We start from the raw sequence: 27,525 nt of genomic DNA, 5'->3' as shown, positions 1-27,525 counted from the left end.
ACCAGTCCTGCTTCCCTAGAAGGGATTGGTTTGGGGGCTGCAGCAATAGATCTGAAGACAAATAGAGCAATTGCTGAGATGCCTCCTCCAGGTAAACTTCCTCTGGTTGGTGACACTGAGACTGAAAGTGCCACAGCTACAGAGTTCCCACCTGAGTTTCCACAGCCCCCAGGAGCATCCTCTCCCATTCCCACTGTGGCTCTCACTGCAGCTGCATGGGGAACCCGGTGGCTGTGACACCAGGCAATGCCAGCATGGGGGGACTTGCCCAGCACCCAGAGAACCATCTCCTTTGCCTGGGGGTGAAGCAGCCCCTCCATCCTGCCTCCAGCCCCTGCCTTCTCTGCTCTACAGTGCAGCCCCCAGTTGGGAACAGCTACCTTCTCCTCAAGCTTGGCAGACAGGGAGAGGGCACAGCCTGACTGACACTGTCCACCTCATCCAGGGAGCAGTGTCACCCTAAATACCCACCCTCTGCCCCATCCATATTTCCAGGGCTGGTATCCCTCCCATTTGCCATGCCAGAAGAGCATGCAGCTCCCCACACTGCACAAGCCAGGGGAAAGAGGGGTGCACTGTGGATCAAATCATCCTCCCTGAGAAACGCCCCTTGGGGCAGGAGGAGGGGCTGGGGGGTGCTATTCCCATGGAAAGCACAGGGCTCTTTTTTCAGTTCTACAAGATGAAACCACAGGGATATAAATGTCGCTGCCTCTTTGAGAACATTAATGAAAATAAACCCATTTAATAGTTTGCAGATGCTGTTTCTGTAAACCTAAAAAAAGCAGGGAATAAATATTTCTTCACTAAATATCTATATGTATATATATATTTGAAAACATTTGCTCCTAATCTTAGGGCCCCTCCTTTGCTGTGCTTTTGGCAGCTTATCACAGTTTGTCAGTTAATGCTGAACTCACCAAGAAGAGATACAAATTGCACCCATGGAGGGGTAGCAGGACCGAGGGATTATTGTAATCTAAGCTCTCTCTTGCCCTTTCTATTTGTACATTTCAATTACTTGTAACAAGATCCATGGTGGATTTGTTTTTTTCTTCTGCATGTCTGTGTTTTGGAAATTTTTGTAAGGTTTTTGTAAAAACAACTCTTGTGAAATAATGGAGGAATAAATATTTTACTGAGTAGAGACGTGTCAGTGCATGTGATAGGGACCTGAGTCTTCCATCACCAGCCACTGTGGTTTCCTCACCTGCCCTGGACAAGCAGCTTGGGCAGAAATTGAATTAAGAGGCAGAAAGGAGGGTCAGGTTCTGCACAGAAATTGAGCTGAAAGAAACTAAAGGGTAGAAATAAAGCATCAGATTGTAGAGCACTTTCCAGGGAGTAAAGACCCAAAGGTGCAGAGCAGGCACTGAGCACCCAAAACAGGGAATTGGTCAGGTGAAGCTAATGCCATATAGTTCAAGCAGCTGAAGTTAAACAAGGCTCCAGGAACTCACAATGCTGAGCTATCAAGCAGCAGATTTAATGCAATGTGGAGAGGTGTGAAGATTGCTGTGGGGAAACTGCCCAGCACATGCTCAGACTGAAAGGCAGTGAGTAAAGTGGCAGGAATTGCTAGGAAAGGATTCAAGAGCAAGGCAGAAAGTGTCCTCACTGCACAAATAAAGCCTGAAAGCCACTGTCCCGAGATATTGTAGAGATCAATGCTATGGTGTGTTCAGGGAGGGTAAGAAAGTTAATGGTGAGTGGTGGGTGTTGGTGCAAGCTGGCAGGGATTCAATTGCCTGTGCAGAAAACTGCTGCCCTGCAGACTTCCAGGAGCCAGGAGGGCTGGGAGGACAAGGGACACCTGGGTTTCCCTTGTTTCTTTTACTTGCCTTCACCTGGTGAATTGCAGCAGCCTCATGTCAGGCCAGCTTACGTCGTGTCACTTACAGGATGTCTCTGTCACCTCCTCCTCCTCCCCAGACCACCCTCAATCCCCCACACAGCCAGAGAGACCACAACACTATGCCATGCACCCAGAGAGGCTCAGCCACAGGATCAGCTCCTTCCCAGCAGCAACCTTTGTCCCTCCCATCACTGCTGCCTGGGGACACGTGTGTCCTGTGGATTGCAAGGTTGAGGAAGGAAGGACCCCTAAAATATCATTCCAGCTTTCTCTAGAAGGGAACAAGGCTCATCCCATATCATCCCTGCAGCACACAGCAGGAGCAAATCCCCATATTGGATATCACCTCAGGTCCACCACAGTCCCACATGCTTGACCTCCCTGCCAAACTGCTCTGCTGCTGCTTTGTAACCACTTATTTATTCATTCAGTAAGTGGCTTGTAAATCATTAAGGCAAATTGTCCAACCTCCTGCATAAAGAATATTACTCAAGCAGCATCCTCATGTCCTCAGCACGTGGCCAGTGCAGAGCATCCCTCTGGAGAACATCCAGCCCGAGTCAAAAGACCCTTGGAAGTGATGAACTTACACATCCCAGGGCAGATTCCTCCAGTGACTCATTACTGTTGACTGCTGGAAATATGTCACTTATTTCCTGCCTGGACTGTCCCAGCTTCAGCTAAAGCAGAAGGTCTCAACCCATGGTCAGCCAGCTCCCAGGAGCTGATGGACATCTGAGGGGTCTCAGAGCAGGAGACAGACAAGAGTGGAGAGCTGCAGCTCACCTGGCAGGGTCTGCACTCCACAGGGGAGGGAGATACTGGGGGAAGGCTGTCAATGAAGAGGAGCTCAAAGGCATTGTGGAACCTCTCCTCTCCCAGGTCAGGGACATTTTTCCTCCCAGGAAGGGCACATCCATCACCAGTACTAATTTTGGCAGGAGGGATGGTCTCCATCTATTCACTACAACTTCGGGAGTGGGGGGAAATTGCAAAGACACTTGCACACTGCTTCCTTTCTCAAAGCAGTTGGTTTTCAACCAGGTGATTCCAAAAGGGTGGATCTCAGGTGATGGGAGGATCTTTCTAGACCTCCTTTTCTTGTTTCTGACTCCACAGCTTGACACTTGAGCATAACTTGCTGACTGATGAAAAGTTGAAGTTTGCCCCTAGAATATTTTAATGAGAACAATTTTGTGTTGTCATCAGCATTGGCTGCTACAGCAGCAAGACAAAACAGAGCTCACATTTTCCAGCTCACAGGGACACCCGCCCGGTTATCCCCATCCAGAATGAATTGCAGACATATCGCGGTTACAGTATCCTCCTTTCCCATTATCCTTGTGCTGCCGAGCCCTTCTCCCTCTGGTGGCAACAGGAAGGTCTGAAGATTCTCCGAATCCTGCTGGCACCATCCACAAACTGCAGGAACACGAGTTACTGTGACAGCAACGTGTCACCTCCCAGCAGCTGAGCCTCTCCTGCCCTTTGCGGCGATGCTCATCCCAAATTCCACATTCTATGTGGAAGGAGCATCTCTTCCCTGCAGCAGATATTTTGCTCGCTGCTGCTTCTTTCCTATCCCACAGAGAAGCAACCTAAGGCAGCAGAGAAAGCTGGATGGTAGCTATGCACAGGGGATGTAATGCTTTATAAATACTTGGGAAGAAGGGAGGAAGAAAAGGTTCCTTTTATAGCTGGTGTCACAAAGCCCAGGAAGAGTTATCACGTATAAGGAAGAACTATTGCATAGAGATGCACACCATTGCATCCATACACCACAACTGCAGGAGCAGAGGAAGTTTGCAAGGACATTTGCAAACTGTTTCCTTCCTCAAACCAGTCTGTTTTCAACCAGGTGACTCCCAAGGAGCAAATCTGAGCTGATGGGAAGATCTCCCTGGAGCTGGCATCGCATCTTCCTGCTTTGGAGAGGCTGATGAGTGCTGGAGCAGATACCAGCCTCCTTCCCCTTAACCAAAGAATGGCATCCTCCCTCCATCCCAAACAGCTCCCTGCGCACCCCCAGCTCTCCGGCCAGCAGAGGAGAGTCAGGGAATCGTGGGTGCGGGTCCCGGGCAGGGTCCCCGTGTCCCCGCAGGTCCCGCAGCCACACGAGGGTGCTGCAGCCCCGCGCAGCGCAGCGCATCCCGCGGAACCGGGCGGGCCGGGGAGCCCCAGGGCGCTGCTCCGCTCCGCTCCCGGCCGCTCCAGAGCCCCCACGAGCCGAGCAGGGCATGTCTCACAGCCCAGCCCCACTGCCGGGTTAGAAAACGCCCGCTGGAAAAAGTTTTCCCGGTGCCAGCTTCATCCTCGTGCCAGAGAGCAGCAGGGAAACACGGTTATATTCACCAGGGGACTCACTTCTAAATGCCCATGCCTGTAGAGCTGGCTCCTCTCGTTCTCTCTACAAGGCACAGGAATCTCAATTCCTCAAGAGGAATAAAGGGATTTGTGTCCCCTCTGCTTGAGGGAATTTTGGGAGGGCAGAAATGGAAAAGTCATTTGTGTTAAAGGAGAGCCGCCCAAGGAGGAATCTTGGTCCAGATCCCAGCAGGGGAAGGTCTGGATGAAGAGAGATCCAGGGAGTGGTGCAGGAAGAGGTGTATCCAGTGCTCAAGGGTAGCAGGGATCCTGGGGCTTGAAGCACCTGAAAGAGTGTGGGAGGGAAAGTGGCTTGTGCTGGGTCTCCACTTGCTTTCCTCCCAGCTCCAGACACCTTGAGGGAAGACACGCAGTGGTTGTGTGAATCACGTTCACACATTTAACCACAGAAGGGGGCGGAATGGATCGTAATGATCATCTCCTCCCAACCCACCCTACTGTAGGCAGGGACAGCTTGAATTAGCCAGAGTTGCTCAAGGTCTCATCCAACCTGGCTTTGAACTCTGCCAGGGCTGGGGCATCCACAGCCATCGTGGGCAGCCCTGCACCAGTGTTTCACCACCCTCACAGTAAAAAAAACTCTTCCTAATGTCGAACCTAAATGTCTCATCTTTCAACTTGCACCCATTTAAGCACCAAACTGTTGTTCTGCAGTCCCAGGTGGGTTTCAGAGTGTTGCCATTTCCTGTTTGAGTCAGGTGTGAAAAATACGTTGTTGGACATAAAAAGCACACACCAAACCCCAGAGATTGGTGGGTGCAACCACTGTCCTTGCTCTCCTGGAACAGCAGGAGACACTGGGCATATCCTTTGCCTACACTGGTGCCAGAGCAAGAATTTGGGAGCTCTGGGCTTTAGATATTAATGGGGAAAAGGCAGGGATGGCCCCCACATGCAGCAACCACTGGCAGTGTCCAGGGGAGAGCCAGTGGCTCTGATCACCCAGTCCCAGGAAAGCCCTGATGGGACTTGCTGCTGCTCAAGCAACTGAGCCCAGCTTGGTTCTGCTTCCCCAAAACACTTCAAAATAAATGCAATGCTTGGGCCTCTCTCAAGTTTGCCTTGTAGGCTTTTTGTGTTTGTTTTTCCTTTGAGCCAGGAGAGTTCACATTCCCAAGCTTTTCCCTGCAGCCAGTTAGCAGTTTATTTTCTTTTTTTTTTAATGAAAAAGAAGAAAGCATAGCTTTGCATGCAGCCTCAGCTTTCCTGAGCAGGGCATCAGCCTCAGGCACTGGACAGGCAGATGAGAAGAGGCTGAAGCAGCTGGCAGATCTGCGGGTTGGAAGGGAGTTCTGTAGCCTCCCTTCATCCTTCCCATGCCAAAATTCCCATCCCAGCCACATCTCCAATCACAGCAACATGTACTGGAGAGAGTCCATTTTATAAAACCACTGTCTTTCTCATTTGAAAACAAACAGGGAAAGAAAACAACCAACTGGAGCCATTTTATGAAACTAACACACACAGAGACTGGGCAGCAGCACCTCCCAACCACCAACAACTTAAGAAAATATGGGAAAACCAGAGGAATGAAGCATTTGTTGCCCAGCAACCTAGTGCAAAAAAATTGAGGCTCTTATCTTGGAAAATATAAACAGCTCCTTTAAGAGTCCTAAGAACAGAAAGAAGAGCAGCCACATCTTACCTGAGCTTCTCCAGCCATCCAGAATTTTTGGGTGAACACCAAGCTTTGTAACAGCTTGCTACTCAGGAAAGGAAAAATGAGCAGAGCTGCTTATATTTCGCAGCTCTGCTGAATTTAAAGGATCAGCACAAATAATGCCCACCTGGAAAAGGGGTTCCTCTGCAGGGCAGGTGAGTGTAGAGAGGAGAGGGATTCTTTTTAGAAGTTCCAGGGCACTCCAGGCTCTACAGTGGGGTTTAACATCCCGCTGAGGATCCATCCTGCTGGGGTTGAACTCAGCTGCTGCCCAGCTGCATCTGCTGCTCCCGAAGGAAGAATGTATCAGAGTACAATGATTTGTTTTTATTGAGAATATTTGCTTCCTGCCACCAGGATGCATGTGCAGCAGCAGAGAAACATACAGGAGTTCAAGACCCTGTGCACCATGTGAGGCAGAAAATACTTGTGAAGAGGGGTCTGTGTTACCAGGCATCTGTGGGAAGAATGGCCAAGAGTAAACTGCTGAACCTCCAATCCTGCCCACCTTCCTTGAAGTGGGAGAGCAAAGAATTCCACTCCAAACTTCACCACACAGCTCAGCCCGAGGTCACAACTGCACTGGGATTGTGTTGCTGGTACAGAAACTTCTACCAGAGCTGAGCAAAAGCTGAACATCAGTCTGAGCTAGTGTGTCCCCAGTGAGGTCTCAGCAAGAGCATCTCTGAGGAGAGCAGAGTCAAGGGAACAGCCCTAGTGCACAGGACAGGTGGAAAGGGAATTTATTTTCTACTCATTCTGGCTTGTCCCTGTGATGTTATTCAAATTCTGTGTTGCCCTCAGAGGAGAGAGGAGGCACTGAAGAGCAGAGGTTTCCTCCTGCCTTCTCCTCCAGAGGGATGCTCCACTGCTGCTGCTGCTGGGAGGAGCCCCTGGCACCTGTGGCAGAGGAGCTCATGGGCCTTTGTCACCATGCAATACCCTGGTCCCAGCCTCTCCTCTCCAAAAAAACACTTTTGGGAGACACTGCAGAACAGCAATAGTCCCATCAAAGCTCCTCTGCTCATTTCCAGAGCTTTCTGCAAACACCAGCTGGTCCAGGCTGTGAATGGTGGGGCAGCAGTGGATAGCAGAAACATCTGAAAGAAAACACCCCTAAGGCAATCACAGCACATTTCCCAAATAACAACGGCCTTCCTGCAGCCAGAGAAAGGCTACACAGGGGGAGAAACTTACTCTGATGCCCTGGGGGCATTTTCAGGTATTAGTGGCATATGGACTAGACTGCCCTTTGGGAGAAAACTGTGTCTGCAAACCCCCTGTTTTGTGCCAGCATTTTAGACTTTCCAGAAGTCCCAGAAGTGTGTCCAGCAAATGTATCCAGGCTCTGTGTGCAGGGTAAAGGATTCCTGCTGGCTTCTTCAGGCATGTGGCTCTGCACCTTGCTGTGGTGAGGCTGAGATGGAAAAGCCATGGGAGCTGCCAGGAGCTAGCAGGGTCCTGCCTGCAGTGAGGCTCCTGGCAGGGAGCTGTGTCCTGTGGTGTGAGATGAGGTGGCACTGGGGGCACTGAGCTCTTCAATGGCTTCACAACATCACCCCTGAGATTGTGACTTCCTTGTTATGCTGCCTGGAAGGACCTGCCCCCTGTCCTCCTTGGAGGAGAGGGAACCTAAGGGACTCACATTCTCACAGATGCACATGGCTGGGCAGGAGAAGGTGGCTGCTTTATAACCTCTGCTACCAACCACATCTGCTGACTAAAAGACTCTGTGGGACCCTCATGATTTTCATGATTCATGGGATATTCATGAGAAGGAAAAGGCACATCTTCCCCATCACAGTTCCAAACACAGAAAACCTTTCCTTCAATGACCCTTTCCTTGATTAGTTCATATGCTTTCCACTCCTCACACTCAGCAGGAAAGAGAGAAACCTGCCTCCACATCCCCTTCCTGCAATTCCCTTCCTTCTGGTGACTTCTCTGACAAATTCTGATGGCAGTGGAATTTCATCAAGGCTGCACAGAACATCCTCAGGGTGCAGGTGACCTCCCCGGTGACATCTCACACACACACTCACACACACACTCCCACTGGCAGGGGGGACCAGCAGAGTCAGGATGGGGGGTTTGGGTGGTCAGTGTCCCTGGCTGTTACCAGTAAGGGGTGGTGGCCAGGAGGATCTGCAGGGCCATGGAGAAGCAGGGCAGCTGGGCCAGCCCATAGGCCACGGAGCGTGTGGGGGCCCTCAGGCACAGCAGGTAGGCAAAGGTGTGGATGATCCTTCCCACACAGAAGAGGAGGAAGTGGATCCTGGCCACTGTGGGGCTGGGATCCAGCAGGGAGTAGATGGCTCCGAGGAAGAGGAAGGGGAAGATGTTCTCCATGTCATTGCGGTGGGCCCTGAAAAGTGAGATAAAGTTGTTCCTTCCCACTGGAATTCCTTGTTTTCTCTTATTCCTTCTAGCCAGGGTATCCATCCCTATGTGCTGCTGGGTGTGTCCCCCCATTGGATGGGGCAGACACAGTCCCCAAATGCATCAATTCTCCCTTACACACAGAAGCAGAGGAGAGTTTCACATCCTGTGTCTCTCCCTTGGGACACTGAGCTCCTGAAACTTTCTCTCTGTGACTGGGACGCCTTTGCCTCGGCAGATGACAGCTTGAGGGTTGGAGCTTTCAAATAAACAGAGCAAAACACAGACCCTGTGAAGCTGTGAAAAGCTCCAAACTGGTGTGGTGCCAGCACGGCCTGGAGCCAGATGTGGCCATGCTACACAACAAAAGGCAGCTCCAGACCACAGCTTCTCCAGTGGAGAAACTCAGGGTGAGAGGGTTTGTGGTTTCACCTCTCTCCATAAGGGGACTGGGGAGGAGGGGCCCAATGACCCCCACACTGTGCCTGCAGCACCTGGATAACAGTGCCACAGCATGGCTGGAGGGGACACTGAGGCCATGTGGTGACACATCAGCACTGATGGGGACAACCCTGTGCTCCAGTTGAACATGCACCTGCCTGGGTGTCACAGCACCTCTGCCACCACCCACAGCACTACCAAAACTGGATCTGCTTGTGCCATGATATGGGTTGTGTCACTTCTCCCCCAGGCACATCCTCTGAACAAACCCCAAGGACTTGGGGGTTCAGCAGGGCTGGAAGGACAAATAGAAAAAGAAGGAAGAGAAAGGAGAGAGCTAAGAGGCAGTCAAGGATTTTTAAGAGGCAGGGAGTAAATGTCCTGCCCTGCTCTGTCCCTGCCCTGCACACACCCCTGGCTCTGCTCCCCTCCAATGCAGTCTAAAATGAAAAGCTGACATCGCCCTTGCTCTGGAGAAACCTTGGACTGAATGTGTCTTCTCCAGGGCTGCAAATAGATCAGCAAGGGCAGACTGAGAGCTTTAGCTGCCCAAGTCAGATCCCAGTCTGCCCCAGGTTTTCACTGCAGCTCCAGTTATTTATTTTTGTGGAAGTTTCCTCATTCTGAATAATCAGAAGAAGATTATGATTATTATTTCTGCTATTATTTTCCTTTAACTAGGAAGGAAATGGTTTATTTTCCATCCTTCTCCCTCTGGCAGCCCAGCAATTAGGTGGCACTGGATGTTTCCTAAAGCAAATGCTGGAGACAGTGGGACATGAGCAATGAGATCCCCACATGAAGCCCAGAGCTCAAGGCAGCAGAGCACAGTCCCCTTCCTGTACATCACCAGCAATCCAGCCTAGCACTTGGAGCACCTCCTTCAGTAAGGGGAACAGCAAATCAAGCCCAGGGCTGAATAACCCCATGTTTTACCTCTGAGAAACTGTGATTCTCACAGAAGAGGGGTAACATTGGCCCAATCAGAGAGGCAAAAGTTATTGCTATCCTGTTCAGTCTCTTCCCAAATCCCAAAAAGGGCAGCTGTCTACAGCCCTGGGACCAGTCACTCTGTTGCCTGTCCAAGCTGTGCAGGGATCTGGGGCCCTGTTGGAGCAGGATACAAAAAGTCTTTGAATGTGGGTATGGGATGAAACATTGGGAGCCTGTGGGACTTTAAGCACCTAGAAAAGAATTATTCAGAGTTGGATGTTGAACACAAACCCAGATCCTTCTCTCACCCTTGCTCCAGTGCACACTATGCTCCTGTTAAAGATTAAATTGCTCTAGGGTCCCACAGCAGAATATTACTTAATTAATGAGCCCTTCAGCTTCCCAATTCTTTACCAGCAGCTGGTGCAGAGGGAATGGCGGCAGCAGGAATGGTGGCAGCAGGAATGGTGGCAGCAGGAGTGGTGGCAGCAGGAGTGGTGACAGGAGTGGTGGCAGCAGGAGTGGTGGCAGCAGGAATGGTGGCAGCAGGAATGGTGGCACCAGGAATGGTGGCACCAGGAATGGTGGCAGCAGGAATGGTGGCAGCAGGAGTGGAGCCAGCAGAATGGTGGCAGCAGGAATGGTGGCAGTAGGAATGGTGGCAGCAGGAAGAGTGGCAGTAGGAATGGTGGCACCAGGAATGGTGGCAGCAGGAATGGTGGCACCAGGAATGGTGGCAGCAGGAGTGGTGACAGGAGTGGTGGCAGCAGGAGTGGTGGCAGCAGGAGTGGTGGCAGCAGGAATGGTGGCAGCAGGAGTGGTGACAGCAGGAGTGGTGACAGCAGGAATGGTGACAGGAGTGGTGGCAGCAGGAGTGGTGGCAGCAGGAATGGTGGCAGCAGGAATGGTGGCAGCAGGAGTGGTGGCAGCAGAGGAAATGCTGGCAGGGCTCACCTGAGGCAGCGCTGCACGTCAGGGTCCTCGCGGCAGAACTGCAGCCCCCCATTGCGCAGGGCGTCCTCTGGGTTTGCAAATGCCTGCAAGAGAGAGTCCCCACCTGCTTGCAGTCCTCAGCAGCCTCACAGGTAGAAGCTTTGCCCTTAATATTGAAGTCCTGTGGGGATTTTTATCTGCTCCAGTTTGTTAGCATTCTTCATAGAAACGAGAGTCACTGCACTTCTGTGCACACCGTGCTGGGGGTTAAACCCTGCACCTCCCCAGGAGTTTTCCTTGTCCTCCAAAAACCCCAATGTTGAGCAGGTCCCAAATCAAGGGTTTCAAGGGAGCTCCCAACTCACCCACTTCTTCCCATGAAAGCCATTTAGAAGAGACTTTGCCAGCCAACGAGATCACTGGTGGCAGAGAGCTTGCAGACACAAAAGATAACCAGGACTGACAGATTAGAGAACATTCCCTGGCTGGTTTTTTTGGCAGTGGCCCCATGTGGTTTTCCCGTGGGAAAATAGCATCCTACACTAATAAAGTTAAAAATGAAAATTATTTGTGTGAGCTCCCCACCTATGCTCAGAAGCTGTTCCTCAGGGACCTACTTATATCTGACAGCTTCAATTTGCAGTCTGGAAAGGGGCCTGGTGCTTCCTTTAATTTTACAAGCCCAAACTGTCCCAGGGCTTAGTATAATTTAGAATCACAAGGGGAAAAGTCAATTTGTCAGTTACAATGATGCTACAGCACAGGGAATTTTATTCTATCTGAGAGCAGAAATGTCCCTTCCTGCTCTACTGACACAGTCAGAAACTCCTCAAATACTTTAAAACAGATTTTACAGAAAGCTGGGTTTTACCAGGAATTGAGGTGAGGGTAATAAAAGTCCAGTTGGCCCCAACTCCTGATGGCAGCTGGGCCTCCCTGTAATTCCCCCCCTGATCAAGAACCATTTCCTTCAGCTATTGTTTGATTCCCCAGGACTTGCTGCACTCCTGGAACATTCCTATAGCCAGTAAGCTTCCAAAAGCTCAAAAGCTTTCTGCTACATCGCAAGAAAAGAGACCATTGTAATGATTTCTTCTTAAACCTTTTTTTCCCTTCTCCTTTTTTTTTCCCCAGACCCTGCAAATTAACTGTAAACAGATACTTTCTAGAAGCATCTCACCTGCTTGGCATTTTAGATCTGATTATTATTTAGATTAGGGTTCCAAAATTATAAACATCAAGCTACCGATGGTAGAAACAAACAAAAAGGGTCAAAGAGAAGTGAGATATTTATCTGCTGCAACTATGAAACAAGTTTTGCTTTCAACTGAAGTCAAAGAAGACTCTACTTGCTTCAGGAAACTTTTGTTGAACTTTAGAGGAATAAAACAAGAAAAAAACCCTACAGAAATCCAAACAAAGGGCCCGAAAGGGAGGAGAAGTAAAACGAAACTGGATCTTACCTTCTTTCTCAGTCTCACTTGTCCGGTAATGATGGCAACAACATACATTTTCAAAATCAAAATTGTGCTGTAGAACGTGAACGACAGGAACACTTTATTTTCCATCATTTTGGCAGAACGTGCTGCTCAGTCGCTTCAGCACCCAAAGCCAGGGGAGATCTCGGGCTGCGAGAGAGCCCCGCAGGAGGGAGGCAGGAGGAGCTGCGTTTAAACACAACACAAATCCTCTCATTTCCCAGTGAAAGCCCGCTGGCCTGTACCCCCCGCCAGGCTGCGGGACAGTAAGGAAACCCCAGCCAGCACACGGAACAGGCTTCCAGTGCTCCCCACACCCTGCAAACATCGCCCTCGAGGGGAGCCTGGCTCCAAGCTTGACCTCTGACCTCCTCAAACCAGCCCAGCCTGATCCCCGTTCCGGCTCCCCGAGTGCCCCGAGCGGAGCGCACGGAGCGCACGGAGCATCCCATCCCTCTGAGCCCCCCATCCCTCTGAGCCCCCCGGCACTGCTCACCCGCACAAAGCCGCAGGAGCAGCCGGCAGCAAGGTGAGCGCCTGTCCCAGCCGCTTCCAGCCCTCTGCTGGAACCCACTCCTCCGTGGCCGCGCTTCCAGTCCCGCCCAGTGCTGGCTGAGCATACACTCCCATGGCAAAGACAGCCAGCCCTCTCCGACACATCCACCTGCGGAGGGATGGAGGGGACAGAGCTGTTCCTTGAACCATCAGCGCCCACCACCCGGAGCCTGGGCTGCCCCCGCACCCCCGGCTGGGGGGGAGAGCCCCGGGAATGATCAGCCTGGAACCTGGAACCCAACCAGGCGTGTCTTGGACTGCACAGCCCCAAAACTGCGAGAAGTGAAGAGCTGCCTGCCCGCCCCAAAGTCAGCTCGTCCTGGTTTTCTCCAAGAGGATGAACCAAGGCAGCTGGATGGAATTTTGTCCTTGGTTTAGAAAGTGCCATATGAATTTGGAGCTGGTTTTTCCTCAGCCATCAAACATTGTGGAGTAAAGAGTGGGGTCAGAGCCTCTGCAGGCTGCAGCAGAGCAGCAAACCTCAGGCAGCCAGAGGAAGGCATGGGAGCTGACAGGAGCTCTCCAAGTTTATTAGAATGGAAGGGCTGGACTTGGTGTTCATTTCCTTAAAACCAAAAAAAGAGAACAAAACAAAACAACAACAACAAAAAAACCCCACTTAAATACTTATTTCATGAAAATAGAAAATTCTTTATATTTGCCTCTGAACCTTCCTCATGGCCATTCTGCCCTGGTGCTGCAAACCCAGACACTCCACTGCTCCATGCAATGCTCTGGCTCAGCCCCACAACATCTGAGTGTGCAGGTGGAAGCACAAAGCATTGAAGAAAGCACAAAGGCAGACTTGCAATGGGACCCAGTGCAAGCATAGAAGCTGGATGGAGCTCCTGTGGTTTGTGTTGCCATGGCAAGGGGACAAAGGGGTCTAGTTTTTCTACCTGTTACCCAGAAAAATTTTGTCAAACCAAAACCTTCTACCAAGAAATATTTTGTACAACAGCTCACAAATAATGGAAGATTTGATCACAGTTGGCAGCACTTTGCACCATAGTGGGTAATAAGGTGTAAAAGGCCCTCAGTTTCATATCTAATTGGCAGACAAGAATTTTACTTGAAATTCCAGGAACAGTTTGACAGATTTTTCCTTCTCACCCCTTGACAAGGGCCATCTTTTGGTAAATCTTGTGTCCTCAGATATGCTGAATATTAATCTGAGAAATTAAAATTGTGATTGCCACTGTATTGTTAATGCTCTATAAAGCCACTCTGCAGTTCAGGCATTTATCATGGGCAATCCAAAAGAACCATTTATGTTACATTCAATAAATTGTGCTATTCCTGAACCCAGCCGGTTCTTTTGAATGTGACCAGACCTATAGTTCACAGGCTATTGTTCACATGCCATGCACCTGGTATGGGGTCCTATAGTTTGGTTTTTTTCAGCAGTGCAGAGAGCCCAAGCACTTTTAAGGGGGAGGTACTTGCAGCTGGTCACCACCACCCTGGCGTCAGGGAGGCTGCAGAACAAGTCCTGGGACAGCCCAGTGTGGAGCTGTGTGGCCTCTGGCAGGCTGCTTCCCTGGGGTAGGAGCAGGGACACCAGCACATGCAGCAGCCATGTGGATTCACTCTGTGGTAAGAGCTGGGGTGTTCACCAGCAAACTACCCACCCACGTACCCCTGGAGCTCAGCACGGTGTTATAAACACCATAATGCCAAGTGTAAGTAGACAGTGGCAAAGCCACATCCCAAAAACTGCTCCCTCCCATCCCTCTTCTCCACAGCTGATGATAGGGATCAACCCATAGCAGAGAAGACCTCAGTGCCCAGGGACTGGGGTTGTGCAGGGCCAGAGCAGCCCCACAGCATGGATAGACATTCTCCAGCCTGGGGGAGGGCAGGCAGCCAGACCCTTCACCAACACATCACACCCTCCATCCAGCAGCTCTAGTTTTTACCAGCTGATGATCCAGTCAATGGGGTTTTCAGCAGTGGGATCTTTTTCCTTCATGCACCTTCTTCCCCTCCCAAGGCACCCAACGCCTCGCTGAGCAGCAGGAATATGCACCTGCAGACAAGCCAGGACTGCTCCTGCCAGCCAGCCAGACTTCTCCTCCTTGGCATAGTTCAAACACTGGCAAGGAGCCCTGGACAATTTGCACAAGCAGCTGGCACAAATTTACATTGAATGGAGAGCTCAGGAAGCACACCTTGTTTAGGGATCAGTCCTCAGAGCAAATTGAGTTGTAGATGTGTTAACTTTTAAAATTTTTTTCTATGTGTTTATGGATTTCAAACCCCTTTCACTGTTCCACAGAGTGGAACCCCAGAGGGGAGGGTTGTAGATGGGGATGAGGAGCAGAAGATGACTGCAGAGGCAGGTGTGATGCTCCTGGGATCCCAGCTCCTTTCCAGTTTACAGTTTCAGGGTCTCATGCTGGGTAGAACACACCCACACTTGCACCTTCCTGACTTTTGAGACCCAAGGCAATGCAGCTGCTGGAAGTGTGTTCAACCATCCCATTAACCCGTGCGGAAGCAGGCTGTTAATATTAATGTTTGATCCTCCTCCACAGATCACATCCTGCCAGGACACAGCCCTTGCCTGAAGAAGGCCAGGTCCTAATGGCAGTATGTCTTTAAACTACAAGTCAAGCCATAAAACCTTGAGTATCAGAGGTCTCAATCCAGGACAAGATCTACCTAAACCAAATACTGCTAGCCAAAAACACTGCTTTTTTTTTTTCTGAGAAATTATTAATAAAAATCCATATGAGGATTTAAAAGACTAGGTCGTCAGGTTAGCCTGACCCCAGGAGGTGAAGGGAAAAAATGCAGCATTTTTCAAAATCAGGAGAAGGAAGTGAAGTGTAGGAGGCAGAAAGAATAAAAAATTCATGGGAGGTGCTCAAGAAAAGTACTTAAAAATAGAAACCTGTAAAAGCAATTCTGCTTTGGCAAGATTATGGAATAAAAATCACCCTTAATTCCCACACAGATTAGTTATTTGACCATCTGAATTACACTACAGTGTTGTGACTACATTTTTCCACTCCTGCTATGCTGGGGAATTTCCTGGTGGCAGCAAAAGGACAGGGTTGGTTCAGTGGAGCACTGGCACGTCCGCTGGGATGGCACAGCTTGGGCTCCACCCTGATCCCAAAGGGAAGCCAAAACTTTGAGCAATTACAGCTCAGATTCTCCAGAATTTTCCCTAACAAGCAATTACATCCCACACCTGGGGCTAAGCAAAGAGCCTGCTCCAGGCTGGAGAAGACAGGCAGGTGGGTGGCACTTCTCCAGCATGCTTCCACATGCTGGTGGAGAAGGTGCAGAGCCCAGCTGGGATTTTGCTTGCCCTGGGTCCACAGCTCAGCTCAGGAGCTGAGCTACATTCTCAGCTTGTTCCAATGCTAGCATGGAATACTGGGGCCCTCCTTCCCTGCCATTTCTTCCTGCTGCTCCCAGCGCAAAGCCTTGGAACCTGCACACTCCAGTGATCACCTGCACCCATCCTGGGAAACCCAGCTGCCAAAGGAGGCTGTGCTGTGCTGGCTCATCAAACACCATGACTTTTCAAGTAAAGGCATGAGTGTTTTCAGTGTTTATTAGTGAGAAGGGTGCTCCACCTGCGTTCCCTCCTCAGTCTGCACGAAAGCTCCCACTACCGTGACGCACCTTCCATGGATCTGTGAAATCCTCTTGCTTCACCTGCAGCTCCCTGTCCCCAGACTCCTGGGCTCCTCATGCTTGTTTCAGCGAGCAGCACACAGAAGATACTGCAAAGTCAGTAAGCAGTGGAACCACCAGCATGTCCAGCCTCCAGCATTAGCATCTGTTGTGGTTTGATACTGGCCAAATGCCAGGCACCCACAAAAGTCACTCACTCACCCTCTCCTGCCACAGCTGAGCAGAGGAGAGAGAAAATGAAGGCTTCATGAGTTGAGATAGACTGGGGGAAAACACTCTAAGGCTCAGCTTAGAGATACAAAGTGAATTTATTCTTAACAAAATCAGAAGAGGATAATGAGAAGTAAAACAAGCCCTTAAAACCACTTTTTCTTTCCCCAACCCCTCCTTCCCACCAACAGTGCAAGGAGACAGGGCATGGGAGTTTTGGTCAGTTCGTCATCCAAGAATTTCTTCCACTGCTCAGGGAGAGAAGTTGTTCCACTGTGAGACCATGGAGTCCATCCCATGAGACACAGCTCTCTGTGAACTTCTCCAGTGTGGGTCCACTTTCATGAGCAGCAGTTCCCCCAAACTGCTGCAACATCTCAGCCTCCTCCAGGCATCTACCTGCTCTGGCATGGCACCTCCCCCATGGGCTGTGGGTGGATCTCTGCATCCCCTGTGCATCCCCACGGCTGCAGGGGCACAGCTGCTTCCCCATGCTCCTCACCACAGGCTGCAGTGGAATCTCTGCTCTGGAACCTGGAGCACCTCCTCTCCCCTCCTTCTCCACTGACCTTGGTGTCTCCACGTTGTTTCCCTCACATGTTCTCACCTCCTCCTCTTCTCTGGCTAGAAAAATATTGTGTTCTTCACTTTGCTTTGATTTTCTTCTTTAAATATGTTATCACAGCAGTGTTACCATCATCTCTAATTGGCCCAGCCTTGGCCAGCAGCATGTCCATCTTCAGAGCCATTAGGGATTGGGTCAGAGCCATCAGGAGAAGCTTCTAACACCTTCTCACAGAAGCACCTCTGTGACCCCCCCTCTACCAAAACCAGGCAGAGGAAAAACAACACAGCATCTCAGGAAGCAACTGGATGCTTCAGCCTTTAGCAAATACAGGCAGATTTTGTCTGGTTTGCATTTTAAAGTGACAGTACTGGCTGCAGCTATCTGAGAGGCCTCAGGCATGAGGAATGCACGATCAGACTCTCCCAAATCGTCCTTCACACTCAGAAGAGCAGATGCCTGGAGCAGGAGAAAGCCATCAGGAGGGGCCCAGGGAAGGGGCAGGCGTGTGGTGGCTCTGAGTCTCAGGCAGAGCAGAGGAAGCTGCTGTTCCTCAGCCAGGCCCAGAGCCAAGTGAGAAGCAGTGGCACGTCCTCCTGCCTTTTTCCTCCAGCTCCATCCACCATCCTTCCCTGCCTGCTCCTGGGCTGCTGCCTGCTCCCAGCCTCTGTCCTGCCCCAAATTGTCATACCTGGCTGCAGACAGTCACTGTTCTCTGCTGCTGTGACACTTCAGAGATGTTAGCAGAGAGGCCATCAGGCTGTGGGTGTGTGGGAAGTAGATTATTTTCTCTTATTCTGAGACTCACATGGATTCATGCCTGGGCTTTCTCTTAGAGGAAAGAATTCCTTGGCTAGGCTGCTCTGTGCCTTCAGGGATGAACCCCTGCCGGGACAGGGGCTGAGGGAAATTATTTCTCCTCTCTCCTGCTCTCTCCCTCTGTCCCAGCTGGTTTAAGTGCTGGCTTTAGGCAGAGCTGCACCTACCACTGCTGACACCAAGTAAAGGGGGGAGATGGGGGTCAGGATTTGGGGTGTGGGGAAGCCATCTCTCCCTCTCTCACTCAGCCACACCTCAGCATCTCATGATATGTTTTGCTTCCCAAGAACCAGATCCCATCAGCTGTAAACAACAGGCAGAAAACATTTGTGTTACTGCCTAAAAAAAATGGAGTTTCCCTGCCAGACTAGGAGAGTAGAGGAACAAATTACTGCCAAAAATTTCAGAATTTGGGAAAGTTTCCTAGACCTCAAGCAGTTGCAAAACTACAGTGTAGATGCAGATTCCCTGGTGAGGTGCTCTTAAAGAAGAGCAAAGGTAAAGGATGCAGCAAGGTCCAGCCTCCACATGCTGTGTTATGGAGAGATGGGGATCAGGACATGGGAATCACAACATTAAGAGCCCTGGCTCACTAACAGGGCTGGGAGAGGAAGCAACTGTGGACCCTGATTCCAGCCTCATGGAGACCTGACATTCAACAGCAATGAGCAGCTTCAAGGTGAAAAGCAGAAAAGAAACCTCTTATTTCCTGGGCTGTTAACCCTGCCTTGTAACCCAGCAAGAACAGGTTGCAGAGCTTGTCAATTTTCAAGTCTTTTAAGCCCTGTTTTCACCAGATAGTAATTTTCAAGTTCTCATAGGACAAGAGGGAATGGAAAGGTCAGCACATCATTGCCTGTCCCTGACCCAAGCTGACAGTGGCTACACCATCCTAGTGAGACCAGCTCCAAGGAGAGCCTTCATCCATGGCTTTGCCATAGAGCTCACCCACCACAAAGCTTTCCAAAACACAGAGCTTATTTTTAAACCCCTGAGTTCTTTGTGTGCCCTTCATCTCCCCCAAATCAAACAGCAGCATTTCCTCCCACCCTCCAGTACAGGTCATGCTGTCTAGATCTCTTTAGCACACATGCTGATCTTGTAAGTGCTATCACTTTGCAATGTCCTGGGAGCAACTGGGCTTCCTAAAGCAGATCAGGAGCTCCTTCCGCAAGACCTGACTCAGGCAGAAGCAGAGCTGCTTGGTAATTTGAGGTTTTATGAGTCAAGTCATTGTGTCATTGCTCCAGACACAACCTAAAACTTTCCCTTTTTTCTGCACTGAGTCATGAACATTTCTTTGGGCTTACTTTTAGACCAAAAGGTGGTCTGGGTTTCAATTCTGATGTTGTTAATAAACACCCCTCACTAGCAATGCTAAAACAACCTCCCTACAATCAGCCTTGATAATAGGGAGCAATTTAGCTGTGTTATTTACAGCCACCTTGCCTGGAAGCTTTTTATTGTGCTGTTGTCTCAGCTGGCCTCCTCCTCACAGCAGTGGGAGCACTGACACAATATGACCCAGGCTGCATGACCCTGACTTTATCCAGAGCAGAATTTGGATTGAATGATGCAAAGAAGTAGAAAAACCTCTCTACTCTACTCTGCAGGCAGTGATGCTTGGGCTAACCATCCCAAGTTTTCTTCTCTGCCTGAATGCTCCATTAGCAGGACTCCAGAAGCCTGTCCAGGTCCCGTGTCTTACAGGCTACATCCTCATGTCCATGATGTTCCCAAAAACCTGCTCCACCCTATGTTTATGCAACCCTGAACCCCCCCATGGGGGAATACGTGCTTTTTGCAATGTTTTACAAAGCAGCAGAATGCATCTCTCTAGCACAGCACGTTTGTTAATAGTGCCACTGACTCAGGCAAGAATGAACAAGTTCCCCCATTAGCAGGAGAGAAGATGGATCCCAGCTGTGCAAAGGCTGTAGGGACAGCAGGCTGTGGGATGCTACATTAGTGGGATTAGGGGTGTCCCACAAGGACAGCAGGAAGGGACAGGGAGCTGTGCTGCACCATTTCTGCAGAGGGGGAAGTTGGTGTGAATGCTCAGTGGTGGAAGGAGCTGCTGCTCTCCACCATGAGTGAGGCCCCTGCAGGGTTATCAGCCGTGGGACTCGCTGTGCTCCCAAGGCAGGACGTGCCCCTGTGGAGGTGGCAGTGGATTGAGGCTCTCTGGTCCTGTTCTCCTGATTCATCCAATCTTCAGAAGTCAGAGATTAACTTAAGCTCTGAATCACAAGGCTTAATTCTCTTTCTTGTAAATTTGTTGTCATACATGAAGGTAATGTTTGATAATTACATGCGTCAAGTCACCGTCCAAACTGTTAAAATTAAATTACTTCTTGAGACAATTAAGTTCCACAATGAAACACAATTTAAACAATAAGTTCCATAATGATACACAATTTAAATTAAGATGATGATGACAATAAAAATAATAATAATATTTTAATGGGATCTCCTTCCTCTCTTGTTCATGTCACAGACAGACACACAGGGGAATTAAGAAGAGCAGCAGTTCTTGCTCAGCTTTGCCTAGCATTCTCCTCCTTTGAAACATGTCTGTGAAAGCACCTCTTACTCAGCTTTACTACAGTCCCATTTGCTTTCATCTCTCTTCAAAGGAGATTTCTCCATGCTTTTGATTATCCCAGTCATACTTTCATATTTCCCTCTATGCTGAAGCAAGCAGATGACCAGCACATGACTGCCAACTCCTTCACCCCTTGCACTTCAAAAGTCCTTCAACCTCCCAAAAGCTCATTTTTCTTTTAAATGCCACAAGTCCTCACTGAGGGGTCTAAGATGACTCCATGCCAAGTTATTTAGTGCTCTAGAGGGGCTACTCCCAAACTGTAGGAATTCCAGCAATGTTATATAGAAGACAGCCCTGGGACACTTCATAGCTATCCAGCATTAGATCTGGCTGCTCATCCTTGTTCCTTGGGGCCTCTCTGTATCCTCCAGCCAATCTCCTCTTTTTCTGTGCTGTTAGCATGGACCTAACATTGTTCTTTGCAGAAAACATTCCCTTCTTTTCAACTCATTCCAGCTCCCTGTCGGCCACAGGGTTCCCAGCTCACAACAACACATTTTAACAATTGGTGGAAACTGGAGTCTGGCAGGGAATCTTTTATTTTAGCAGAGTACATTTTCCTTCCAGTTAGATAAAATATCTCCTGGAAAAAGAACCTAACAGTTTTAGATCCCTTCCTTTATTTAACATGGAGGAATCTGTATGGAGATGATACTTTACAGGTCATTCAGAGGTCCTCAGGCTTCCCTGCAATGACATTCTGATGTCCAAACCACAGAGAAGGACAGACCTGGTGGAATTTCCAGGAAGCTTCACTAGTCTCCACAGAAATCACCAAATGCATTCTTGTTCAGGAGACCTGACTGCTGGTGCCTGCAGTTCTCTGGTTACTGATCCCCACTGAGGCTCTCCAGGTTGTGGTGCCCCTTGGCTTTGTCTGGCACACTGCCTGCTGCTCTTCCTTGGCCCTGAAACCAGCTGGGAAGTACCAGCCTTGCTCCATAACTTCCCCAGCACTCCAAGGAGTCCAGACCCAGCCTCTCTGAACAAATGGGGAAGCTATTACAGCAACAAAAAGAGTCACTTTCTCCTGATGAACCTTCTTGATCCTCAGTGTCAACTGCTAGAGCTGGTTAAAACCAGGCAGAGGTCTTTACTTAGAAATGAACTGAAGACAGAGCAGGAAAAGCAGAGGCAGAAAAGCCAGACAGAAAAGCTGCCTTGCAAGACTAATTTTAGTGACCTGTGTTTATGGTTCTTCCACAGGAGATGGGTGTAAGAGCAGGGTGTTAGCTTTGCTAAACCCCAAGCCAAACACAGCCTCTGATTCTGGTCCAACCTAAAACCTTTTAAATTCTCTTTCACCTAAGGGTCCAAAACCATTGGATGTGGCTGTCTGCTTAATAACACCAGCACCTTTGTGCTTTGGATGAGATACAAGCCACTCATCAGAGCCCATGACTGGAGTGAGGACACAGCATTACTCATGCCCTACTCTTCCTGTAGAATCCTCCCACACCATGTGAGTACAATGTCTTCTTATTTCATCCAGCTGAAATTTCATCTCTTTCACACCGTTTTTATCCCTAAATTATTACTTACAACAGAATTCTATTTAGGATAGAATATGGGCTAAAGTTTCCCTATTATTTCTTGTTCTTTCAGTGAGAACTATTGCTACACAGGCAAACATGCTCACATGAGACCTACATTGCTCCAAGCCAGCCTGGAGAACAAAACCAGGAATTCCTGGAGACAAGCCAAACAGGAACACTCTGCAATTTCAAATTCTGGGCTCAATTTAAAAACAAGTTTAAAAACCAAAGGCAGGATCAAAGCAGGTGAAGTTTAACTCTCACAGTATCCCCATCTTGCCAGTGAGCACCTACAAGACAAGGTTTAATTCTCTTTCTTTTGGATATATTGTCATAAAGGGTGGAAACATTCGATATCTACATGCCAAGTTCACCATCCACACAATTCAAACTAAACTACATCCTTGGACAGGAAGTTCCAAAGTGGAACAAAATCTGAGTTGAGATGATGATGGTGATGATAATAATGATGATTATGATCATCATTATCATCATATCCTTATGGGATCTTCTCCCTCTCTTGTTCATGTCATGGAGAGAGGAGCAGAGGATTAGGAACAGATGATGTGACTAAGCCAGTGTTCCTGGAGTGAGTGAGAGCACCTTGACCTGACCCCAAATGCAGTTCCCAGATCTAATCACTAAACCACAGAGGATGTCTGCACCAGGAATGTTTAGTTTACAAGTCAAAACAGAGCCTAACTGTCAGCAGGATAGCCCATCCACTGGGTCTATTGCTACCATTTAATACATTATTCATCTCAATCTTGCAGGACACAGGCCTTGAAATCAGAGCCCAGAGGCCAGAAGGGGTGAAAAGGCAAGGCTGCTGAATGGTAAAGCAATGTCCACACCCTGCTTTGCTTTCCTGAGTTCCTGCCCTGAGGATGCCTCTCTCAGCTGCCAGCTCAGGTGGATTTGCATAGTCCAGTGGAGACTGCTGCTTATCTGCACCTGGCTTTGGGTGTCATTATTGTGGAATCATAGAACCATTCAGGTTGGAAACAACCTCTAGGATCATCAAATCCAACCCTTAACCACCCGTGTTTACCACTAAACTGCTTTCTCCCATGTTTCACCACATTACTTTTTAACAATTCCAGGGAGGGTGAACCAGACCCTGAGCTGCTGTGTCCTCCTGCCCTGCAATAGCAGACACCCAAAGCAGCCCATAAAACACCCACCTGAGCCCCAGAGTCACAGCTCTGCTAGTTAACAGTAGTTAAACACTAGTTAAACCCTTAACAGCAATTTTCTCCAAGCTATTTCTTAACTTCTTTATTCTGGGCACCAAAAAGATGAGACTGGAGAGTGTCCAGGATGTAAAAGTCCTTTTGAGAAATGGACACCTGTTAAGATCACTCAAATACAGATTTAAAAACTCTTCTCTTCAAAACCTGTGGCAGCCCTGGCAACTCCTTTTCATATGAAGGTAAATTTCTCATTCTATCCAAAGCAAAGTCTGCCACCCTCCATCCCTTCTGCCTCTGGAACACACAGTGGCCTGTGGGGGAGCAGAGCTATTTTGGCTGCCAGGTACTTAAATAATTCCTTGTGCTTGTTCTCAGAAAGACCATCTTCATCCATCATTGCTTGATGGAGTTGATATGTGTGAAAGATCAAGCACCAGGTTGCAGCACCAGGAGTCACTCCAGAAAGAGCAGAGAAGTGTCCTGCCAGCATTGTCACCTTGTGCTTATCTATAAAACATTCCATTTCCAGCAGGTTCCCACGGTAGGCATGAAATGTGAGAGGGCAGCTTCCCTCACCCACAGGTCGAGCACAGCTTGAACATGTTCCCTGCCCTGCCTCTCACTCCCATCCCTACCAGCTAACAAAACCTGCAGCTCCACCTGTTGCAAACCCCTCGGAATCAGATTAAAAATTACATTTTTTTCCCCTCTGTAGAGCTGTCAAGGTTCACCACAGCCAAAGGGCAGCTTTGACAGCCCCTGCTTGGTCCCAGCTGCTCTAGGAAGGAGCTGTGCTGGTGCAGACCAGGGACAGCTCTGGCTTGAAGCACTTCAGCATCCCAACATCCCAGCTCTGGTTGGTCCTCAGGGCTGGTTGTTCACCCTCCTGGGACAGCATGGCTCTCTGACTGTAGCCTAGGCTCAGGGAAAAGGGCTTTGAGATTGAGCATCCAGACAGGAAACCATTTTTTCTTGTTGTAGGGAAGAACCTCTCAATGGAATTTTTCAGAGACAGCAACCAGAACCAAATCCAACCCTCCTGACACCTCAGAATTTCACAAGGATTCAGATGTGATCAAAGGAATTATTTCCTAAGGGCAGATTTACAAGTATATAATGTTCTATTTCACTCAGATCCCAAGCTCATCCATATCTTTCCCTGTTGGACTGTCCCTCTTCACACAGCTCAGCACCACACACTGACCCAGGGACTCTGATTTTGTACCCCAGATAAGGATTTTGAAGCCTGTCCAAGCTAAATCATGGTTCAAGATCTTGAGTAAATATTTCAGTGACAAAACAGAATTATTAAACCCTTTGCTATGAACCACCATGTTAAAAAAAACCCAAAACTTTCATCATCCACAAACCTCAATTTTCCTACCTGCAAGAGAAGGATGACAGGCCCTTGACTCCCTGGGTATTTCTAGGATTAGGCAATGTCTTCTCAATCTACATTAATGTAGATTTTGGTATTTTGTGTTATTGCTCCTGTCACATTACAGAAAGGTCAAGGAACATTCCATGAGTCAGAGCATTTCCACAGCATTAGTGTAGTCCTCAGAGCTTAGCCAGGCTCTGTATTTGGATAAAGCCCACCACAATACCACTCTTTAAAGATCCCAACATACGTCAGAGTGGCAGCCCTTTCCTGTCACTGCCTCATCTCTGTGTTTAGGATAAGTAGCACTTGGAAGATGATGCTGAAATTAAAGCAGGGAAAGAAAACAAAGCCAAACCACACGTATAGGGAAGGGGGAGGGGGGTGTAGAAAAAGGGTAAAAATAAAGGAAAATCTTCCCAGAAAAACTCAGGCCATTAGAGAGGGTCCAGCCAGAGTCAGAAGGCAGGGAGAGATTATGTAGAAATGAACGTAGGGAAAAGTGAATCTCCCAGTCCCAATTAGAAATTTTCAGCAGGAACCTCTTGCCAGCTCAGCACCTCATGTAAAACAGCATATTTCCAAATCTCTTTCATAAAGCATTTGAAAATATTGAGGACCTTATACATCCTCCAGCACAAATACAGACTTCCTCTGGGGAAAGCATTGATCCTGCAATTCTTACCTGGAAAATTCTTTCACTCCATGAATGGAAGATGCTGCTGCAGCCCTGATTCCTAGCACCCTGTCCCCTGGCTGGAGACATTTTCCTTGGCTCACCAGCCAGCTGGGAAGTCTGCTGCCTTGTGATGGAAGAGCCCTGCTAAGCAGCCAGATCCCAGATTCTCTGAGCTCTTTGCCACAGAGCTGAAAGCAAGTCAGCCCAAAGTCCTGAAATGCCGACTCTAAACCAATCAAACTGCAGGTGGCAGGAAATTCCATCACGCCGGAAGCAGGGCCAGGCCAGGCACAAATCTCATCTGAGACTTTTCTCTCTCCTCACCCTTGGCCTTGAGTACTCCAGCTCTGCAATCCTTCTCTGTCACTTTGCAACACAGATGCCCCATCCCCACTGCCTCCTCTGTCACAACAGCTTTAGCACCCCAAATTACCCACTGCAAACACTCTATACCCTCCAGCTCGTACCACTGATCCCCAAATTTCTAAAGTTCTTATTTCTGTACTCTCTGTAATGTTATTCCCTTTTCCACACCCTCTCCTTTTTACCACACCACTTTCACTGCTGATCAACATCCCAAATCACAGACACCCTTAATCACAGACACCCCAAACCTATTGCACACTGAACACCCATCCAGAGTTCTTCTCTGCTGCAGACTTTCAGTACTTTCAGCTTGTGGCAGCTGGTTCAAGATGACCCTCTGCTGGCCAACCACCCCACCCCTGTGCTGGTCAGCAGGGTAACATCAAGGCCTGACAGGATGCCAGTTCTGTGCTTAGGGCACAGGAGGGTGTTGAGGTGAAAGAGCAGCATGTTCAACACAAGAGGCACAAAAACATTGCACTGTGGACCGTGTGTTGCAGGGTCTGTGCTCCACTTGGAGCTTCCAGACTGCTGTTCAAGGAAATTGCCATCAATGTCAGGCTCACCACCACTATTAGACATCTCATCCATGTCCAGGCCCAGCTTGAACCCATTTAACTTGTAAAGGATAATGAGATAACAGCATGACATGCAGCAGCTGAAGATTATTTAAACACCCATCTGGTACCTGTTATGCAGCATACGTCCTATTGTTGTATAGGAAATATATGCCACCTCCCTCCCACATGGAAAGGAGATCTATAGATGTATCTCATGCTACCCCTTCTTTTTGCACAGATGAGGTAATTCTCCTTCTCTGTGCTGTTTCTAGCACATCACTTTGCATTTCCCATCTGTGTTTTGAGAGATGCAGTCCCTTCCAAGCTGTTGAGACCTTGTGAAAACACACAAGAGCAAAACACACAATGAAAAATTTGCTCAGGACATCTCACCCCCTCCACACATCAGTCAGAAAAGACTGCCACCCTTTGCAAGACACAGCGTGGCACTATTAATCCCAGAGAGATTCAGGAGTGACAGTCCATGTCTGTGTTTGTTGGACCACACTGATTCTACAGGGGAATGGTGAAATACCTGCTGAAGCCTGAGAGATGAACAAATCAACCTGCTCACACTAATCCAGATGGACAGATGAGAACCTGCAGATCCCAGCTGAACAGCCTGATTTCTTTATCCAAACTCTCCATCTTCCTTTGTAGGATGATTTTGGCTGTTTTGCTGAAATGGTCCTCATAGCTCTGGCTCTCTGGGATCCCTCAGCAGCCACGGGCCGGGTTGTTGTGTATCCCAAGAATTCACGTTTCACAACACAAGCTGTCAGCTCTGCAGATGGGAGTCCACACTCCTCTGTTTTTCTCAAGCATGACTCAGTTCTCTGCAAGAACTGTTCTCTCATGTAAATCCTGGAGCAAACCCTGTGTCTGACGCCCCATCTAGCGTTCAGCACGGACAGATGCAGAGGAAAGAGGTGACTGCAGAATTCACAGCATTTTCAGCGGTATTAAGCCACCTTTATAAAACTTATTCGTCTCCAAGACAGCTCAGAGAGCCCAGCGACATGAATTTCTGCACATCCCACTGCCAGGTCCTTCCTCTGGACTCTGCAGTCTCTGGCTGTCCAAGCAGAGATAGCAGCTGAAATACCCTGGAAACCCAGCTCCACTCGGCAGCTCACCCCGGGCTTGGAGGACACCTGTGCAAACCCAGCAATAAAAACCCATCTCAGCCTTGGAATGAGGAACCAGGAGTCGATGGCAGCTGACAGCCTGGGCTGTGTCAGGCAGGGAATAGCGGCATTCCCGGCTGCTCGGCAGCCCTGGGCATCTCGTCAAGACAGTCATCAAACCTTGAGCAGGTACTTTGAATGCTAAATAAAGC

At 49.1% G+C, this 27,525-nt stretch overlaps 1 protein-coding gene across 7 annotated transcripts; it reads right to left on the bottom strand.

The window, feature by feature from the left end:
• Positions 1-729: 729 nt before the first annotated feature.
• On the bottom strand, positions 730-27,198 carry PTGES (prostaglandin E synthase). 7 transcript variants are annotated; one of them, XM_079324019.1, is made up of 5 exons: positions 26,722-27,198; positions 12,050-12,250; positions 10,608-10,690; positions 8,020-8,265; positions 6,808-7,317 (listed from the first exon to the last, which is right to left on the bottom strand). In XM_079324019.1, the coding sequence occupies exons 2-5, from the start codon at positions 12,155-12,157 to the stop codon at positions 7,119-7,121; spliced, it is 636 nt and encodes a 211-aa protein (XP_079180145.1). In that variant the 5' UTR covers positions 12,158-12,250; positions 26,722-27,198; the 3' UTR covers positions 6,808-7,118. The 7 variants fall into 7 exon arrangements, with proteins under 7 accessions (XP_079180147.1, XP_079180145.1, XP_079180143.1 ...); XM_079324017.1 differs by lacking the exon at positions 26,722-27,198 and adding an exon at positions 25,267-25,756; XM_079324018.1 differs by lacking the exon at positions 26,722-27,198 and adding an exon at positions 14,539-14,648.
• Positions 27,199-27,525: the final 327 nt, after the last annotated feature.

The sequence above is a fragment of the Erithacus rubecula genome, assembly GCF_903797595.1.
Source record: "Erithacus rubecula genome assembly, chromosome: 21".
Classification (NCBI taxonomy): Eukaryota; Metazoa; Chordata; class Aves; order Passeriformes; family Muscicapidae; genus Erithacus; species Erithacus rubecula.
This window is presented reverse-complemented; position numbering and strand designations above follow the sequence as displayed.

What these genes read in the sequence shown, in the direction of transcription:
- PTGES (XM_079324019.1), bottom strand. Translation starts at nt 12,157, where the DNA reads ATGATGGAAAATAAAGTGTTCCTGTCGTTCACGTTCTACAGCACAATT. An exon ending in AAGTGAGACTGAGAAAGAAG is followed by an intron (nt 10,691 to 12,049) that starts GTAAGATCCAGT and finishes TCTCTCTTGCAG; the next exon opens with GCATTTGCAAACCCAGAGGA. An exon ending in CTGGCCACCACCCCTTACTG is followed by an intron (nt 7,318 to 8,019) that starts GTAACAGCCAGG and finishes TTTCCATCTCAG; the next exon opens with CCTCACCACAGCAAGGTGCA.